The sequence below is a fragment of the Acinonyx jubatus genome, chromosome D1 (assembly GCF_027475565.1).
Source record: "Acinonyx jubatus isolate Ajub_Pintada_27869175 chromosome D1, VMU_Ajub_asm_v1.0, whole genome shotgun sequence".
Classification (NCBI taxonomy): Eukaryota; Metazoa; Chordata; class Mammalia; order Carnivora; family Felidae; genus Acinonyx; species Acinonyx jubatus.
Window position 1 is genome coordinate 11,143,435 of NC_069390.1, and position 19,633 is coordinate 11,163,067.

Here is a 19,633-nt window from a genome sequence, read left to right on the forward strand (position 1 = left end):
CCCGCCCCCCCCCCCCCCCCCCCCCCCCCGCGCGCCAACTTTCTAATTCTTACTTTAAAAGATAATACCTGAAAGCCTTGGGTGTTTGAAACTGCTTTGTCCCCAGATAAGGAAAAAGAAATCAAATAAAACAATTTCTGGGAAACTCAGGTCCATTGCTTGCCTGAAGTCAAACAGCCTCCAAGAGCCAAGGCTGGGACCCAGGTCACAGTGACTTATTAACCGCACAAAACCTGCCTCCACCTAGCAGACCCTCCCCCGACTGCATGAAAGGGTATGTTGTAAAGCATGCACCTTGAACCATAAGTAAGGCAGTGCCTTAGGAACTGCCTGGCCCTAGGGGAAGTGGTTGCTGATGAACAGCCACAGGGGTGCCTGGGTGGCTCAGTGGGTTGAGCCCACTTCGGCTCAGGTCATGATTTCATGGTTCATGAGTTCAAACCCTGCATTGGACGCGCTGTGTTGGTGTGGAGCCTGCTTCAGATCCTCTGTCCCCCTCTCCCTCTGCCCCTCCCCTGCTCGCTCTTTTTCTCTCTCTCTAAAATAAACATTAAAAAAAAAAAAAAAAAAAAAGACAGCCCGGAGGTGGTCTGAGCAGGTGTCTGAAGGCCCAGGAGGAAGGCCCGTTTATACTCGCTCACTCACCAGCCAAGCTCCTGATCTAATGGCCCAGGATCGTGGGAAAGGGCACTTCGACATCACTGCCTTCACTGCACCCCCAGCCCCAAGCGTCTCATACTGGCAGTGCCAGCTAGAAGTCACCTTCACACGCCTTGCAGGGTCTAGACTAGTTAGATAAGCGTATGGAAATTAGTTCCCTCAGGGAGAGACAGGTCAGCAAAAGTGGTTAGGAGTGGCTGGGAGGGAGGGGAGGGCCGACTGGTTTACAAAAAGAAGCATATATAAGGGAAACGAGAGAAACACTCCACTTTCAAACACTAGGATTTGGGCCCGGGACCCATAGACAGGACAAGAAGAGAGTGGGATGGCCTGGTACATCCTCTACCTCCTGAACCTTCTCTGGGCTGTGGCTGGGACCAGCACCCAAACCCAGGGCTCATGTTGTGAGTACAGTGTTTCCTCCAGAGAAGTCAGGGAAGCCGTGACCCCAGGGACAGGGGCAAACCTCACACGCTGAGGTCGGCTGAGGAGAAAGTGATTGGAAACAGCAACCACTGTAGGAGTTCCAAGTGGGTGAGTCAGGGAGAGTGCTTGGTTCATCTTTCCTAGCTGCATAGTGTAAGTTCTTCCAGAAGGAAGTCTATGCATTTTTTTTAAGTTTATTTATTTATTTTTGAGAGAGAGAGAGAGAGAGAGACAGAGAGAGAGAGAGAGAGAGAGAACACGTGGGGAAGGGGCAGAAAGAGCAGGAGAGAAAGAATCCCTAGCTGGCTGCACCCTCAGCATGGAGCAGGTCTCGGGGCTCAATCTCATGAACCGTGAGATCATGACCTGAGCTGAAATCAAGAACCAGATGCTTAACCGACTGAGCCAACCAGGTGCCCCGAAGGCTATGCATTTCACATTAAGAGAGATTGAAATCCTGGTGCAGGAATGATGGCTGGTGGCACAGACAGAGAGGCTCAGAGCTGTTCTGACCTCGTGCCACTGCTAGTGGGGATATGGGTACTCACTGAGGACTGGCCATATCCCAAGTCTTCCATATTTTTCATGTCAGACTGAGGAAAAAAATGCAAGGAAAACATGATTTTGAGGGATGTGCTGGAAATAATATGAACTGCCCATGAATCATATTGCTTGAAGTCACTAAGTGAGAAATCACTTTCTTAAAGATAAGGGTTGAGAAGATGTTTGGTTTAATTGGCCTCAGAGGAAAATCTCAAGGTTTTCTCCTTTTTCTTTAATAATCATCCCTACATGGGTGCATCCTGGAAGGTACCAATGCTAATCCTGTCTTCTGATTGACTCACAGGAAACACGTGTCTGAGATGAGAGAGAGGGTAGGGGGTTAGTTAATGCCCTTCCCTTTTCAGCTGTCCCCCCAGCACAGCAGCCCTTGGTTAATGGCATACAAGTGCTCATGGAGAACTCTGTGACCAGCTCAGCCTTCCCAAATCCCAGCATCCTGATCGCCATGAATCTAGCCGGAGCCTACAATGTGGAGGCCCAGAAGCTCCTGACTTACAAGCTCATGGCCAGTGACATAGCCGGTGAGAAGTCAGAGCCCCTCTGAACTCTCCCTGACTCTCCAGCCCCAGGTCCTAACTCCACACACCCCCTACTCCCATGCCACCTGAGATTATACCTGAATCCTCTCCCTGATTCTCCAGCCCCAGGTCCTAACTCCACACACCCCTTACTCCCATGCCACCTGCGATTGTACCTGAATCACCCAAATACCTTTCCCTACAAACCTGGAAAGAAATGCATGTGAAGTCAGAGCATTCGCAGAAGAGGGCAGCAACAATGAAAAGGCTCTAGATCAGATGTAAAAAGAGCAGGCTTCCAGTTCTGGCTCTATACCACGTATTAACTCCATGACCTTGGGGCACCTGGGTGGCCCAGTCAGTTGGGCATCCAACTCTTGATCTCATCTCGGGTCTTGATCTCAGGGTCCTGAGTTCAACCCTGCCTTAGGCTCCACACTGGGCATGGAGCCTACTTTAAAAAATAAAAGTAACTCGGTGACCTTGAACAGGTCACGAATCCTGACCAACCTCACTTAGGCATCTGCAAAATGTAGGCGATTCTAATAACAAGGACACTAACAGTCATAATAAGAATGATAGTAATAATCAGATCTCTGTACTGCCTACCTCCCAGGAGTAGCCCTGACAATCAAGTGAGACAATAAAGTTAAAGTTATTTTCAGGTATGAATTTGTATGGGTGTTCTTGCTGCTTTTCTAAACAGACACCAGAGATTCTCGATGAAGTTGTCAAGTCACGGAGTGGTCACCAGAGTAAACATTCCTTGAGAATTTGTCCACACTTCTTTCCTTAAAAAGGAGAGATCAAAAAATTATCTAGGTGGTGCCTGGCTGGCTCAGTCAGAAAAGCACTCTTAGATCTCAGGGTTGTGAGTGTGTAACCCATGTTGGGTAAAGAGATTACTTAAAAATAAAATCTTTAAAAAAAAAAAAAAAACCTATCTAATCACACTATTAAAAATTCAATGATCTGGACAAAAAGCAGAGAGTTCAGCCCTGGCGCCAGGCACACTCTTCCCTGACAATACCTTAGTAACCCTTTTGTTCTCTCCTCCACAGACCTGACCATTGGCCAGCTTGCCCTTACTGTCATGGCCCTCACCTCCTCCTGCCGAGACCCTGGGAATAAAGTTTCGATTCTACACAGACAAATGGAAAACTGGGCTCCTTCAAGTAAGAGCTCATCAGAAGGGAGGGGAAAGTGAGGCAAATGATTTTTCCTGAGAATTTTAAGCCTAGAACGAAAGAGATGGGGGAATGGAAAGTGAGGGAAGAAACACAGCTGCCTTTGCTTAGGATCCCTGAGATCATCCCACTGCGAGATATTCACTTCGATTCCAAGTGAACTAGAGAAGACCACTGTCCCCAGGGACACAGACTTATGCCATCACCTGAAGACAGCCTCGTCCCTTTTATTCTCTTCTCATGCCGGGTGACATTCTTATTCTGAGAAGTGTTGAAGTTACCTTTTGCTAAAATGGAGGCTTTCTTTTTGGACAGGTTTTCTAAACATTTCTATTTAAAAGGTTTGGCTTTTCCCTTTTTCATGAACGTCCTCATTCTGGAGGATGTTAATCTTACGGAGGCCCTCTGTCCCCTTCCCAGGCCCCAATGCTCAGTCTTCAACCTTCTACGGGCCCAGTCTGGCGGTCCTGGCACTGTGCCAGAAGAACCCTGAGACAACCTTACCCATAGCAGTCCGCTTTGCCAAGATCCTGCTGGCCAATTCCTCCCCCTTCAACACGGGTGAGTCGGTCACCACTGCCAGGCACTGCCCTGAGCAGGGAACATCACGGGCACTGAATGGGGGGCCGGAGGGGACAGTGGGAGGGGGAGTTCTCCACGGAGGAAGAGCTCAGGATCATGAAAATGTCTACAGATGGGAGGTACTTCACAAATATTTGTTGGACATGTGAATTAAGGAATAAATGAAAGGGAAATAGTAAGACAAAGAAACCAGGACGGTACTTGAAATGTCTTGACAATGACAGAATCTTCACTGGAAACAATAAGCATGTCACTCACCCAAGTCAGGAGTTATTTCCAGGCAAATTCTTGAATTATTAAACCAATGTCTAGACTCAGCCATACACTGAACCTTCTCTTGTATCATTAGTGGTGATTCCACACTCTGTTCTTCTCAATGTTTCTCCTTATAACATTCAAATATTCTCTTTCAATTGAACAGATACTGTCTGGGGGCACCTGGGTGGCTCAGTCGGTTAGGCACGCAACTCTTGTTTTCAGCTCAGGTCACAATCTCACAGTTTGTGAGTTCAATCTCTCTCTGCCTCTCTGTCTGTCTCTCTGTCTCTCTCAAAATAAATAAATAAACAAAAAACATTTAAAATACATAAACAGATACTGATGCTCCTCCGCTTCAAGGATATACTGGAACCATCGTATTCCTTCTTTCTGCAACCTTATGGCTGCTTGTGAATGGAAGCTTCTCCCCTCTATGGCATCAGGTCCTTCTCTGTCCACCCTCCCCTCCTGCAGATGATGGTGCCGACTCTGAATAATGCCGTCTGTGAGGACACTGCTGTATGCCCCTCATTCATGGTCACATTTCCTCCTCTGCCACTCTCCAAGCAAGAGTGTATCTCAGGTTAACACCCCATTACCCATGCTTCCTCAACAACCTCTCTTGTCTCAAGCAAACGCTCTCATTTCAGGCTTTCAGACCAAGAAACAAAGGCTCTGGTACGTCCCTGGGAGTCAAGAGCAGACGGGTCTCCGTGTTCCATCTGGGACCTCATGCATTGCTGGGGTGTCTCTGTCAGTTTGGGAAATTTGGACTTCCCAAACACTGGTTTGGGAACACTGGTTTGAAACACTGGTTTCAACAACACTGTCTTCCTTAATGAGTTTATGCAAATTTCAGGCGGAGATCCCAGTAGGGAGGGGAAGATCAGTCAAAGAAAAGATGTCATCTGGCAAGTCTTGCATGTGTTCCGGTCTTGTCCTGCCAGCGCTTGCTCATTCAGTCCATGTACATTTTCCCATGCAAATCATGAAAATGCCCCTGTGCTGGGTGCCATGGGGGGGTGCAAAGTTCCTGCCACCCAGAAGCTCACAGAGCACGGTAACAACAAAACAGAGCAGCGAGTGCTGACATTGCAAAACAGGTCCAAACAACACATGCTAAAAAATAAAAAAGGTCAGGAAAGAGACCGCACCTGTGGCATAGGGCTGCCCAAGGGAAGGCTTCAATGAGACGTGGCGATGGCTCGGCCTTCAAGCATTGGTGACATTTTTAAAGATAAACACTAGCACAAGAGAAATGGGATTGAATCAAGCGCCAGTCTACATAAATTAAAAGCATGAGCTGTGGAGTCACATAGATCTGGGTTCAGATCCTGGCCCCGCTACTTACTAGCTGTGTGGCCTTGGGCCATTATTTGGCCTCTCTGAGCCTCCATTTCCTCATCCCTTAAATGGAGACGATTATAGGTCCTACTTCACAGGTTGTCCTGAAGAATAAAGGAGATAATGTAGCTGGAACACAATAAGCACACAGTAAATGTTGCTTGTTCATATTGTTGTGGTGATGGTTGCCTTATCCCCACTGTGATTCACAGACACAGGAGCAATGGTGATCTTGGCTCTGACTTGTATGTACAACAAGATCCCAGTAGGTTCAGAGGAAGGTTACAGAAGTCTGTTTGGTCAGGTACTAGAGGACGTCGTGGAGAATATTAGCATGAAGATCAAAGACAATGGCATCATTGGAGACATCTACAGTACTGGCCTTGCCATGCAGGTAACACATCACCAACGCTCTCTGCTGGGTCCATGCCAATACGGTAAGGCTGGGTTGTAGGATCAAGAGACCAGGCTTCTAACATCTCTGGGAAAGACCAGCTAGTTTAACCTGAGGTAGATACCTTGTGGTGCTTATGTCTTAGTCTCTATACTGGTAAAATGTAGGTTGAGTCTTATTTCTTCCCTAGTTCATGGGCAAAGTGTGAAAATAAAATTATGTGAATTCTTTTCTCATTCTTGGGGAAAAAAATACAAATCAATCCAAGAAACATATCAGTTTATTACTGATAATGATCGGTTTGTTCATAATATTTACAGACTGATGAAAATTTGATGTATAAAAAATATAAGGATATTAAAACAAGTCCTAAAAAAAAACTAAATTTTCTGATTCCATCTTGCCAGTTAAGTGTTCTTTTTTTTTTAGCCCTTTACTGTGATCCAAAAAATGTGGGCTTGTATTCAAAGTGATTAATGAAAATAACCTAAAGGTGATTGGATGTCTAATCTTTGTCAAGCTCTTTTATAGTCTCGATCTCATTTCAACCTCACACAGTGCTCTAAATGGCAGAGCCAAGTTTGTCTGGTACCCAAGTACATACCCAATCCTGTGCTTCCCTGGGAACCCAGATCCCCAGGCTTAGATTCTATGAGACGTTGCTTGATGCATCTCCAAATGCAACCCCCTTCCACTGATTAGGGTTGACCAGAGCAGCGTCCTCCCGTGGAAGACATACTAAAGATAGTGGGGAGACATAACCAACTAGAATCATAAATTAAAGGGTCACCTGTGGCCAAATCCTCTAGCCCCAACTGAGAAGTCTGTGCTCCAAAGTCTCAAAATGCCTAGTGTAATTAATTGGAAAACGACATCATGACCTTCTCCACTCAGAAAGCCCAGGAAACAGAGAACCATGGAATCACAATGCCAGCCCTGAACCTAATACACTACAGTGGTAGGAAGAAATCCGTACATGGGGAGGAGTGGAGACTGGCCCTGATTCCACACATTAGAAATTACCAAAGGGCATGAACAGACTAGAAATCAGTTTATGTTAAACGTAAGAGTGAACACCAAGTCCCCACTCCATGTGCCATGGTTAGGAGCAATTAATGAGAACAAAGTCAGCTTCCGTATCATGTCATGGTGAATGAAATTTTGCCATGGAACAAAAGACTGTTTGTTACCATGGCTGAATCATATGAGACCAGCTCCGGGGCTCAGGTCTAGAAAGCTGTGTGGAGTATCACAGGCAGTCTGGAAGGGATATAAGATGGGTTTTATCTATGACTCGCTTAAAATAAACTTGCTTCACCTTAGTGCCAGACAGAGAAAGGTTTGCTCTTGTTAGTTTGGCTTGTGAATTCTGTTTGGGATTTTTATTACCTGCAGGGTACACTCTGATAAGCTGTGCCTGAGAATTAAAGCTTTTCCTATGAAAAGACAAAACCTCATTCTTATCCAGATATCACAGGCCACGTGGATTTCTAATCAGTTAGGAGACATATCATCTCCCTACTTGAGTTAAGGCACACATCTAGAGTTTACTCAAGCAGCCTGTAGTCTAGAATAGCCAGATATCTAATGCGTAACTTTTTTCTAATGAAAAGTGTTCTGGTGTCAAAAACCAGAGGGCTCTGGACATGTAACAACTTGAGTTTGAAGCCCAGATCTGCCACCCTTGTGGGCAAATACTGAATTTCTCTGAATTTCACTTTCCCAATCAGAACAAGGATGCAAGGATAGTTTTTACAAATCACAAGCACAAGGCGATGCTCAATAACTGTTCACGGTCTCTCCCTTTTCAGCCTTCATTCTTCACCTTCCAGGACGCCAGTGCCCTTCAAGTGGTCTGGGCCACCCACATGGCTTCCCTAGGCATTCATGTGGCACTTCCTCTGTTCCAGAGTTTCTTCTCTTGTTTCCATCACTATTCCAAAGGTTTCAAAATTCCTCTGGTAGGGATTTAACTTGGAAAGGGACCTGATAAACATCTTCATGCAAAGTTATCAATGGCTTCTCACAGCATAATGTGTCCTTTCTCTCTAGAGTGCTGGCATTGGTAATGTTTTATCCCAAAGAGCTACATCTTACTTTTGGGATTTGAGAATTGAATACAGCAAGTGAACAAGATATGGCTGCTGAGGAGTACCTACCTACCTGATGCCCTTTAAACCAAATTTCCCTGTAAAGTGGCCTCTCACAAGAGCCACAACTCATGGTTGCCAAAGTTAACAGTGATAGTCATGCCTATCCAAACTGTCTGGTTGTTCATCAACTGCCTTTGGCTTACAAAGCCAGTTCTGACTCTCCTCCCCCTTCGCTCATTTCCCATTTTAAGATTCAGGTGAATCAGTCAATCAGCAATCTTAGACCATTGACATACTCTGATGGTCATGGTCAGCACAACCCTAAAGTGAGGGAGATGGTAATGACAGCTTATATAACATACATCACAAAATGCTCTTGCTTATCATCCCATCTGAACCTCAAATGAACCTCCAAAGGTAGGAAGAAATTATGATTTCTATTTGACCCAATGAGATCTAAAACACAGCAAAGTAGAATGAACTGCTTGGTGTATTTAGCAAGAATCATTTTTGTAAGTAACAGAAACCCAAATAACTTAAGAAAAAAAATTGGCATTTCCTATTTCATATAGACTAGAGGGTCCAGAGCTGGATTAATTTCAGGAGCAGCCAGAAGAAAGGACTCAAATCATGGTTTCAGGGACCACTCTTTTTTCATCGCTCAGCCCTGGTTTTCTTCATTGTCTCCTACTCCATGGTTTCTTCAAAGTGGCTGAGGAAGATGGTCACCAGCAGCCCACTGCTTACTTACATGGTCCCAGCTGAATACCCCCAGCAGGAAAGAAAGAAATGCTTCTCTCTCTGAGTGTCTGTATATCAGGGAAGGACTCTGTCTAGTGTGTATGCCCACCAATCACTGTCACCAAAAGGATGGCACGCTATGATTAGCCCAGCCCAGGCCATGAATCCACCCCTGTGGCCAGGGTTGTGGAGCCTCTGGCTGACAGTCCTGATGTGAATACAAAGTGTGGGAGGAGTCCACCAAAGGGTGTGCAGGACAACACAAAACAAAAGAGTTCTCCTATGTTTCACTGGCCAGGCTGTTCCAGACTAGCTGCCCCTGGAGCTTGCTTTGCCCAGCTCTCACCTTGTTCTACCTTTAAGAACTATTTTATATAAAACATACTATAAATGCAGCAGCCCTAATAGTGTTCCCCAAATCTGTTTGTTGCACAAATATTTGTTGTGTGACTGCTATGTGATAGACACTGAGCTAAGAGGTGGGGACACAGAGTGAACAAAAGAGACATCGTCCTGAACCTTGGGCAGCTCAATTTTGGACTCTGGATGATCCCCAAGATTAGTGATCAAGTGTTTCCTTTATAAAGCTTATAAAGGCCAACTCTCAGCTATGCCTAATCAACCAATCTCTCCCTCTCCTTCTCTCTCTCTCTCTCTCTCTCTCTCTCCCTCTCTCTCCTGCCCCAGGCTCTCTCCGTGACACCTAAGCACCCTCCCAAGAAGTGGAACTGCAAGAAGACCATGGACACAATACTTAAGGAGATTGAGCTGGGGAAATTCCACAATCCCATGTCCATTGCCCAAATCCTCCCTTCCCTGAAAGGCAAGACATACCTAGATGTGCCCCATGTGTCTTGTATCCCTGGTAAGAACTCTAAACATCTGCCTTTCCTTGTGGTATAAAGTGGAAACTTATGTCCATAATAATATGTGGATCAATTTCAAGTGGCATATAGGCTTGTTATGTAGGCAGAGACACATCTGATTTCCAATTCCCAAGTGTCGTGTCTTAACACACAGCCGTGCCAGCCTGCCCTCAGAGTTCAGCCCCCATGTCCACTTCACTCAGTACACATTAAATGAGCACCTACTATAGTAGGTGGTGAAGATGATGCTGAAGATGATAGTGAAGTGAAATGATGGTGAAGGGGGAAGGTCCATGGTCTTAACAATCAGATGATATATAACTTCACTCATTCATGGGATGAATGCCTCAAACATTACACAGTATCTTCAGATATCTGCTCTATACAAGGTCATGAGATAGATACATAGACAAAAACCACAACATTTGGAAGAATGAAATAAGCATTAAATAGAAATAGAAGCCACATACAGTGCAAAAGCAAAGGAGGTATGGCCAATCACTGATCTGGTCTGAGAGACTTATGAGAAGAGCAGAGTTGGCATTTCAGCCCAGACGTGGAGATCTAAATACGAAGCCTTGGTGCTCCTGGCACACCAAAGGAATGGGGGTGGAAACCTGGCACGTTACCCTCTGATTTGAAATATCTCTATTTTATACAATTAAAAATATAATACAAGGATACTTAAAATTCAAACACTGCAGAAATGTACACAAGGGAAGTGGGAGTCCTGCATAAAAATTTTATCACTCCAGAGAGAACTAGTCCTTGGTAGACATAGCGCCAACTCTTCTTTGTTATCAAATACTAGTATAAAGCACTATTCATCTCATGTTGCATGGACTTCCCGAGACAAGCAGAGATGACTAAGCTCCTTGTCTATCTCAGAACAGAATCTATAGAGACTGCGATCAAGCAACCGGATCCCAAGCACAGCCACATTCACCTAACTCCTTAGACTGCTTCCCAGTGATCTCCCCACCTTCACAAGATGGCTTTGGAGTCTTTCCTACCATTCTACACTACAGTTGCCCAGGCGTTTTGTTAAATGGCCTGCAACTTACTACCAGTGCCTCCAGATTCACAGTGGAAATTCCTTCAACAAAACTCATGTTCCTTATAAAACTAGCTGTCAGCTCTTCAGCCAAAAACAACTCTCTAGAATGGAAATGAGAGCTCCATGGACCACACCAGTTCCTCGGAACAACCCGCCAAGAACACAATATCATTGCCATTCCTTGAAATGTTTGTTTTTTGGTTTGTTTTTCTTTTAGGATGAGTCGCTAACAACAGAGATTTTGCACCTAATAGTACAAACCCCATAGTCTTTAACAAATTTGGCCTGTTTGCTCTTCACAGGTCATGAAGGGCAACCAACCCTGCCCAGCCAAACCAACCCTGCTCCCACCTCAGCATCCAACATCACCATCATATACACCATCAATAACCAGCTGAGGGGGGTGGAGCTGCACTTCAATGAGACCATCAATGTCAGTGTGAAAGCTGGATCGGTGCTACTTGTTGTCCTAGAGGAAGCCCAGCGCAGAAGCTCCATGTTCAAGTGAGTGTTGTAAGCAACACGCACATTCCCCCCAGGCCTTGCCTGAATTCCCATTCTCTCTCTCTCCTGCCTTTTCTTACCTTTTTTCCCTTCTGATAATTTAACAGATCTTCATCCCATCACCCCTCAAGAGGCCTGCAAACTACCAACTAGGCAAGGCTCTCAGGAAACATTAAATCACCCAAGTCAACATATGATAGAGTTTTACAAACAGGAATTCAAAGGGGAGAGTCTGTTGTGGATTAGAATAGTCCAGAAAGGCTTGGGGCTTTGGACCACATTCGAAGGATAAGTACTGTAGGGCAGATATGGGTAGATGGTATTCTAGGAAGAGGGAATGGCTAGAAAGAAGCATTCAAGGGGTGTTTGGGTGGCTAAATGTCCTCAGTTAAACGTCCAACCTGGGCTCAGGTCATGATCCCACAGTTCGTGGGTTCGAGCCCCACATCGCCTCCATGGTGAGTGTGCAGAACCTGCTTGGGATTCACTCTCTCTACCTCTCTCTCTCTGCTCTTTCCCCACTTGCACTTTCTCTCTCAAGATAGATAGATAGATAGATAGATAGATAGATAGATAGATAGATAAAAAAGAAGAAGCATCGGAGGCAGGAAGAAGCAAGGAATTCTGGGAGCGAGTAGTCCAGCGTGACTAAAGAAGAGAATACAGGACTGAATTAAGTAAGTAACATCCAGAAGGATAGTCTGGGTAATGTAAAAAATCTGAAAAACCAGGCTCAGGAGATTGGACTCCACATTATGGAGAAGCATTGCAAGTTTTTAAGTAAGAAAAGTCATGTAAAATGTTAGTTGGTTTGAGAATGGGAGACAAGGAGGAAATCTGGGGTGTGCCTATGGTCATGAATCTATGAAGGAATGAAGATTCCATGTAGGACAAACAGACTCACACTGAGGAAAACTCCACAGGTCTCTGTGAGAACTGGATGCGAGGGGTAAGAGAGAGAAGCTTCCAAACTTTTGATAGGAGTACCAGAAAGAAAGAATGTCTTTCAGAGAAAAAGACTTAATTCCTTTAGACGTGTCTAATTGTATGTGTTCAAAACAGAAGCATTGGGGAGCTTTTGAAGGGAGAAGCATGCAACGCTCCTTGGGGGCGTGAGTTGGAGCCCCATGTTGGGCATAAAGCCTATTAAAAAAAATAAAAAGGGGTGCCTGGGTGGTTCAGTCGGTTAAGCATCTGACTTCAGCTCAGGTCATGATCTCACGGTCTATGAGTTCGAGCCCTGCGTTGGGCTCTGTGCTGACAGTTCAGAGCCTGGAGCCTGTTTCAGATTCCGTGGTCTCCCTCTCTCTCTGACCCTCCCCCATTCATGCTCTGTCTCTGTCTCAAAAATAAATAAACGTAAAAAAAAAGGTTTTTTTTAAATAAAAAGAACATGAGACAGGTCTACATGCCCATTATACGCATAGCACCACTTAAGCCCAAAGAGGCTAAGTAACAGTCCTAAGAGCACATGACATGTAGCTAATAGAGTTGAGATCTGAACCTAGACTTGACCGTGAAGCTCATATTTCTTCCACTGTCCTGTGATAAAGGGAAGAATAAAGAAATAAATCCAGAGGAGAAAATTAAGCCTTGCGAGGTGGTTATAGTTTGCAAAAAGAGGAAGCAGGAGAGAAAAATGGAGAAGACTAAGATAGCAGAGGGAGCAGAGGGAACATGCCAGGTGCTGGAAAGGAAAAGAGGAGAGTCTTTGAAAGGGAAGGTGACATGACCCCAGTCCTGCAGAGACATGCCAAGGAGAATGACTGACCAAGTCTGAGGGAGTGAAGCTGAGTGGGATGTGGAATCTACCCCACAGGATTGGGCTCGGGGAGTCGTGCCTGCTGTCCACAGCCCAGCTCCATAATTTCCCTGACTTTTATACCCAGGTCGGGATCAAAGTTGCACTCCAAGAATACTCAGCTTTCAAACAACCCTCTGAATCTACCTTACTACTTCTCTGAGCTTAGCCTTAATTTTGCCTGATTTTTCTTTTTCTGACTGTGAATGTCATAAATACTTATAGTAGACAGGTGGGGGGTGATGCATAAAGAAGAAAACAGAACATCTACACTACATGTACAACATAATCACTGTGGACATGTTTTTATCATTTTGTAGGTGGTTTCTTCCCATGCATATTATAAACAGTTGTGATCCATCACATAGATGGGATAGCTATTTCGTGTACAATTTATGTCCCACAGTTTCACTTAACATTATTGGAGGAGCATTTGTAATGTCACTTAAAATTATTGAAAAATATAATTTTGTAACTGCAAAAAACTTCAGTCTTGAATATTCATCCCACGATTCACGTAATTATTCACCCATATTTGGGCATTTACATTTTCTTTAATTTGGTTATTGACAGGTTAAAAAAAAAACTCTCTTCAGGCTAATTTCATTTCATTTTAAGTGAAGTAATTTCATATTCATTAGTCATTTGTAATTTCTCTTTTGAGCATGATTTTATCTGATCTATAAAGCATTTAGAATGTCTCTGTCCCACGGCGCCTGGGTAGCTCAGTCTGTTGAGTGGCTAACTCTTGATTTCAGCTCAGGTCATAATCCCAGTGTCATGGGATCGAGCCCCGTGTTGGGCTCCATGCTGGGCATGAAGCCTGCTTAAGATTATCTGTTTCTCATTCCCTCTTCCCCTCTCCCTCCCTCTCTCTCTAAAATAAAATAAAGAGAATGTCTCTGTCCCTTCACCTTAACCTCTTATTGCCTTTCCTAAATGAGACATTAATCACATACATGATTTTATTCTTACAGATTTGAAACCACAATGACATCTTGGGGCCTTGTTGTCTCCTCCATCAATAATATTGCTGAAAATGTTCATCATAGGACCTACTGGCAATTCCTTAGTGGCAAAACACCTTTGAATGAAGGTGAGAAAGGAAAGGAATCTGGGAATCTCTTCCATAGTTATGAAGGCTACTTTCTTTCATTCTCTTCTTTAATTCATTCGTTCAATCGGCAAATAATTGAGATCATATGTATATATACGATAATCACACATACAGTGACTATGCATATATATTCATACACGTATATTATGAATATATATACAGTGATTTGATTGAATGATTGATAGATGATGGGATAGATAGATGATAGAACAGATGGCTGGCTTTCTAAAATAGCTTTTTTAGGGCGGTTGGGTGTCTCAGTCGGTTGGACGTCTGACTTTGGCTCAGGTCATGATCTCACGGTTCATGGGTTCAATCCCCACATCAGGCTCTGTGCTGACAGCTCAGAGCCCAGAGCCTGATTCGGATTCTGTCTCCCTCTCTCTCTGCCCCTCCCCTGCTTGCACTCTGTCTCTCTCTGTCTCTGTCTGTCTCTCTCAAAAATAAATAAACATAAAAAAATTAAATCAGGCTTATTCTTATGTCTGCCAATTACTTTTCTTCTCTGAGGAAAGAATGATAAACAGAAAGCCTCTGAGATCCAAAAAGATTTGGGCCTGGAATTGTCATTCTTTCCAATGCCTGGCAACTTGGAAGCCATCAATACCGCCATCATCTAACTTTCCTGCCCTAAAACGCAAGAATTCTCAACACACTGCCCTTCCTTATTTTCTGCAAAATCTTCAAAAATGAATATGAGATCTTTCTCCCTTAAATGCTCTAGATTTGGCTTAACTAAGCAAGTTTAACAGTAACCACAATTTACTGCACACTTATTACGTGTCAGGTACCGCATTAGGCATCTGGCAGTCATTATTCCTAGTGCTGAAAATGATTCTTCAGGGTAAATATTATGAATGCAATTTAATACATGAGGAAAAGGAGACTCACAATTTAAGGGGCTTCTCCGAAGACATACCCCACATGGCAACTCGGAGCCTGGAAACAAGGACTCCCTAAACCTCAGTTCCATACTCTTCCATACCAACGGAGCTGCCCATTTCACTCTGTGATGACTTTAGTCCTCCAACAATGAGCTGATCCCCTGGAAGGTGGGTGTGGTTATACGCCCCATGGTCACCTCATGTTCTTCTCTGGTTGTTTCTAGGCGTTGCTGACTACATACCCTTCAACCATGAGCACATCACAGCCAATTTCACACAGTACTAAGGACGAAGTGGCTTCAGGTTCTCTCAAACACCTTCAAAGGATGATGGAATTTTTGTTCATTTCATTTCAAATCTACGCCAAAAGGTGGAAATCTACAATGCTCCCATATTCCTGGTAAAAAAACAAAAAACAAAAAACAAAATCATGGAAAACACTGTGTAGAATAAATGATTCAAACTTCCCTAGAGTCTCAACATCTGTGACCCGTGAAAAAAACGTCCAGCTTCTCAAGGCACTGACTGCCAGTCATAATTTAAACCTAGGGTAAGGGGAGAAGAGAGAGCCCAGTTGATATTTTTAGAGTTCATTCTGATCTTGATTAATTAACCAACACATTCCTTTATTTCTACAAATGAAATGATGTATTTTTTAAATCTCCTATGTTTTTTTCTTATACCAAGTACTACTTTTCAAATCACTTAGTGAAATGGCCAAAATTATTTCATATGAGACTCCCATACAACTAGGTAAATGATGTTGTACTTCTCCCCTTCCATTTCTAATATTGATTCTTGGCAAAATTAAGTTTAAAATGTATATTTTATATAATATATATATAAATACATATTTAATATATAAATATAATTTGTATTTAGTATGTAATTAAAATTTAACATAACTTTTATATATTAAATATAAATACACATCTAAAATCCCACCCCATAAATATTATATATTTTACATATTAAATAGACATATAGACATATAACCCCATCCTATATACATATTTGAATGAAAAATTAAGCTTTCAAAGACAATCATAACTTTCATCTCTGCTGGTAGGAGTCAACACAGGGACCAGCTTTCTAGTGAAGGATATGAAAATTGTATCAAAAAGGACATCTGGGTGACTCAGCCAGTTGAGCATTCAACTCTCAATTTTGGCTCAGGTCATTATCTCAGAGTGAGATCGAACCCCACTTTGGGCTCTGAGCTGAGCATAGAGGCTGCTTAAGATTCTATCTATCTATCTATCTATCTATCTACCTACCTACCTATCTACCTATCTATCTCTCCCTCTACCCCTGCCCCCACTCGTGTTCTGGAGCTCTCACTCCCTCTCTAAAAAAAGAAGAAAGAAAATCGTATCAAAAGACCTAAAATGTTCTTAAGTTTGACCCCCCCCAATCCCAATTCTGAAAATTATACAAAGGAGAGAATCATAATAGGACACACATATACAAGAATCAAAACATCCACTGAAGTAATTAGACAGCAAACTTACATGTGCAGCCTCAGTACACTTCCTAATACTGAAGCACAGAGGCAGACAGACTCGCCTGCCCTGTCACAGGTCTCCCCTCACAGCGTCTCAGAATAAGAGCCCGCCCTCTGGTAACAGTGGTTCCTGGGAGAAGGTGTGAGCCACCAGCCCAAGCCTTCATTCCAAACATGCCTATTACATACGTCACTGTACTCCAGAAGAAGGCCAGGACTCTTACCATGGTGGAAGGCACTCTCAGGGGGTGTGAACAAGTGCTCTCTCATAACATGCCATGATACTCATAATATGGAAAACATGGCAACAGTCTACCTGTCCAACAATAGAGCAATGGAGAGGTAAACCCTGGTAGATCCATATGATGGGATACTTAAAAGTCACTGAGATTCTTAAGTTCCACACGTGAATGAAGTCAGACGGTGTCTATCTTTCTCTGACTGACTTGTTTCACTTAGCGTTATGCCTCTAGATCACCCATGTTGTTGCAAATGGCAAGATCTTATTTTTTTAATGGTCTAATAATATCCCATTATATAATAGAGACCATATCTTCTTTATCCGTTCATCTGTGGATGGACACATGAGTTGCTTCCATATCTTGACTATGGTAAATATTGCTGCAACAAACATTGGGGTGCATATATCGTTTTGAATTAGTGTTTTCATTTTGTTGGGTAAATACTCAGTAGTGGAATTACTGGCTCATTTGTGGAATTTAAGAAACAAAACAAACGAACAAAGAGAAAAGAGACAAGCAAAAAAACCGAGACTCTCAACTATAGAGAACTGGTGGTTACCAGAGGGGAGGCGGGTGGGGGGATGGGTGAAATAGGTGATGGGGATTAAGGAGTGCACTTGTCATGATGAGCACTGGGGGTCGTATGGAAATGTTGAATCACCATATTGTACACCTGACACTAATATAACACTGTATGTTAATTATACTTAAATTTCAAAAGTGAATTAATTTTTTAAAAAAGAAATGTGATGCACTATTAAAATTAATTTTTTGATGTTTATTTTTATTTTTGAGACAGAGACAGAGAGAGAGACAGCACAATGGGGGTTGGGGTAGAGAAGGTGGGGGACAGAGGATCCGAAGGGTGCTCTGCGCTGACAACAGTGAGCCCGATGCAGGGCTTGAACCCATGAACCACTAGATCATGACCTGAGCCAAAGTAGGATGATCAATCGACTGAGCCACCAAGGCGTCCCTTAAAATGAATTTTTTTTTAAAGTCCATAAAATTCACATTGAAGATAAATACCTGCAGACATGGAGAGACGTTCACAATGCATTATAATGCCACCCATGCCAGAGTATTACAGTAATTAACTGTGACAGAATTAATGGTCACTGATTTTGTTGGTTTGCTTCTCTGCGGTCTATGTTTTTCTTCATTCGATACATAATAATTGAGCAACCGGAAGATGGGGAAAATTATTTTAAACAAAGATGAGTTTTTATTTAACAATATATTGGGCAACAAAGGGAAAGGGTGTGTGTGCGTGTGTGTGTGTGTGTGTGTGTGTGTGTGTGAGAGAGAGAGAGAGAGAGAGAGAGAGAGAGAGGACTGTCCCCAACTTTTACAATTAACTGTGTGTTCATTTGTACTGGCAAGGGTGGGGGACAGGCGAGCAGGTTGACAGTGGATCTCCTATGACAAGCTGCAATTCCATTTTGAGGAAGTGCTGTAATAAAATGTAGTCTGTGGGTCATTATTGCATAATGCGTAGTGCCCAAGCATGGGTTCGGTTATGCCTTCAGGGATTATAACAAGCGGCTTTTGCGACCTCTACTGGCCATGGCTGGTAAAGCCTAACTTTCTTCAGGGAAGTGGTCAATTTTCAGCATGATGGTTTTTGTGAAGATGCTAGCTAGGGAGAGGAAGGAGGATTGCTTTTTGCTGCAATTCCAATTGCAATTGTATTTGCCTTTAACTAGATGTATGAATGACCTATAGCAAGTACATGATTGAGGTCCACACTCTGATAAGGACGTGGAACTAAATAGAAAATCCTCTAGCCCCTTCCTACCCAGATCCTACAATACTTTGAAATGACAAAGAATCTTGCTTGGAAGTACAAACTGCTCTGAGATTTATAAGAAGAAGAACAACAGCGAGAAAGAAAAAAGAACTGTGGACAAGAAAATAAAAATAGAAACAGAGACAGAATAGAACAAAATGGTTCCAAATTTTATCTTGGACACCAAACATGCAAAACAGCCATGATGTTTTTTTGCAAAGTAAAGTGAATTTGACCAAACATATAAAAATATGTAATAAAAGGACAATAATTCAAACAGTGTAGCTCTGGCTTCAGATCAGGGAGAACATGGGAATGGGATAAAATGCTAAAAAAAGTTATGTGGGAATTTAGTGAATTATAAAATCATATAATCATCATATTAAATGATGATTTTCAACTTGGCCAAAGAATTATATTACATCCCTATTTCTGGCCCTTATAAGCATATTATCAAAGTCAAAAACTCTTAAGAAAATAACTGGCAGATTTTACTGTGTAAAAATGATAAATGGTCCTACCTTAAAAAAAAAAAAATTAAAGGACATATTGAAATTTTAAAAAAATTCAATCATATACACACAGGAGTTAATATACTTGATATATAGTAAGCATTTTTGAATTGATAAAAAAATAAATAGTACAATTGATAATTGATATATAGACAAAGTACAGAAGCAAGCAAATCACACGTACAGGAAAGCGGTAGACAAAAATATACGAGACCAAAGACAGGAGAACAAGTTCAACATCACTAGTCACTGAAAGAATGCAAACTAGTGTATAACCAAGGTGTAAGCTCTATGAAGTAGGACTCAGAGAATGCGATCAGAAATCAACCCTAGGAGTGCTTGGTTGGCTCAGTCAGAAGCATGCGACTCTTGCTCTCAGGGTTATGAGTTCAAGCCCCACATTGGGTGTAGAGATTACTTAAAAATAAAATCTTCGGGGGAACTGGGTGACTCAGTCGGTTGAGTGGCTGACTCTTGATTTGGGCTCAGGTCGTGATCCCAGGGTCGTGTGATCCAGCCCATAAGCATAGTACCTGCTTAAGATTCTCTCTCTCTCTGTCCATCTCCCAGCTTCTCTCTCTAAAATAAAA

At 42.9% G+C, this 19,633-nt stretch overlaps 2 protein-coding genes across 9 annotated transcripts in view; one reads left to right on the forward strand and one right to left on the reverse strand.

The window, feature by feature from the left end:
* LOC106977900 (oocyte-secreted protein 2) overlaps positions 1–15,233 on the reverse strand; it is a 127,311-nt gene extending 112,078 nt beyond the window's left edge. For 4 of the 6 annotated variants that reach the window (XR_008290322.1, XR_008290319.1, XR_008290323.1 and 1 more), the window contains exon 1: positions 646–758. The gene's annotated coding sequence lies outside the window, so the exon portion shown is untranslated. Of the gene's footprint in view, positions 1–645; positions 759–15,003 lie in introns of those variants that run through there. The other 2 variants (XR_008290325.1, XR_008290320.1) reach the window with 1 other exon arrangement.
* On the forward strand, positions 911–15,463 carry CBLIF (cobalamin binding intrinsic factor). 3 transcript variants are annotated; one of them, XM_015075503.3, is made up of 9 exons: positions 911–1,064; positions 1,995–2,171; positions 3,230–3,343; positions 3,776–3,916; positions 5,752–5,933; positions 9,455–9,632; positions 10,993–11,194; positions 13,973–14,091; positions 15,221–15,463. In XM_015075503.3, exons 1-9 carry the CDS (start codon positions 986–988, stop codon positions 15,280–15,282), a joined length of 1,254 nt encoding a protein of 417 aa, XP_014930989.1. In that variant the 5' UTR covers positions 911–985; the 3' UTR covers positions 15,283–15,463. The 3 variants fall into 3 exon arrangements, with proteins under 3 accessions (XP_014930989.1, XP_026901312.1, XP_026901309.1); XM_027045508.2 differs by lacking the exon at positions 911–1,064 and adding an exon at positions 1,178–1,194; XM_027045511.2 differs by lacking the exon at positions 1,995–2,171 and having other exon boundaries at positions 917–1,064.
* The last annotated feature ends 4,170 nt before the right edge of the window (positions 15,464–19,633 follow it).

Bases quoted from the DNA above. Each gene is read 5' to 3' on its own strand.
- CBLIF (XM_015075503.3), top strand. From the start codon at position 986: ATGGCCTGGTACATCCTCTACCTCCTGAACCTTCTCTGGGCTGTGGCT. The intron at 2,172-3,229 runs GTGAGAAGTCAG...TCTCCTCCACAG, and splicing joins CATGGCCAGTGACATAGCCG to ACCTGACCATTGGCCAGCTT. The intron at 11,195-13,972 runs GTGAGTGTTGTA...TTATTCTTACAG, and splicing joins CGCAGAAGCTCCATGTTCAA to ATTTGAAACCACAATGACAT.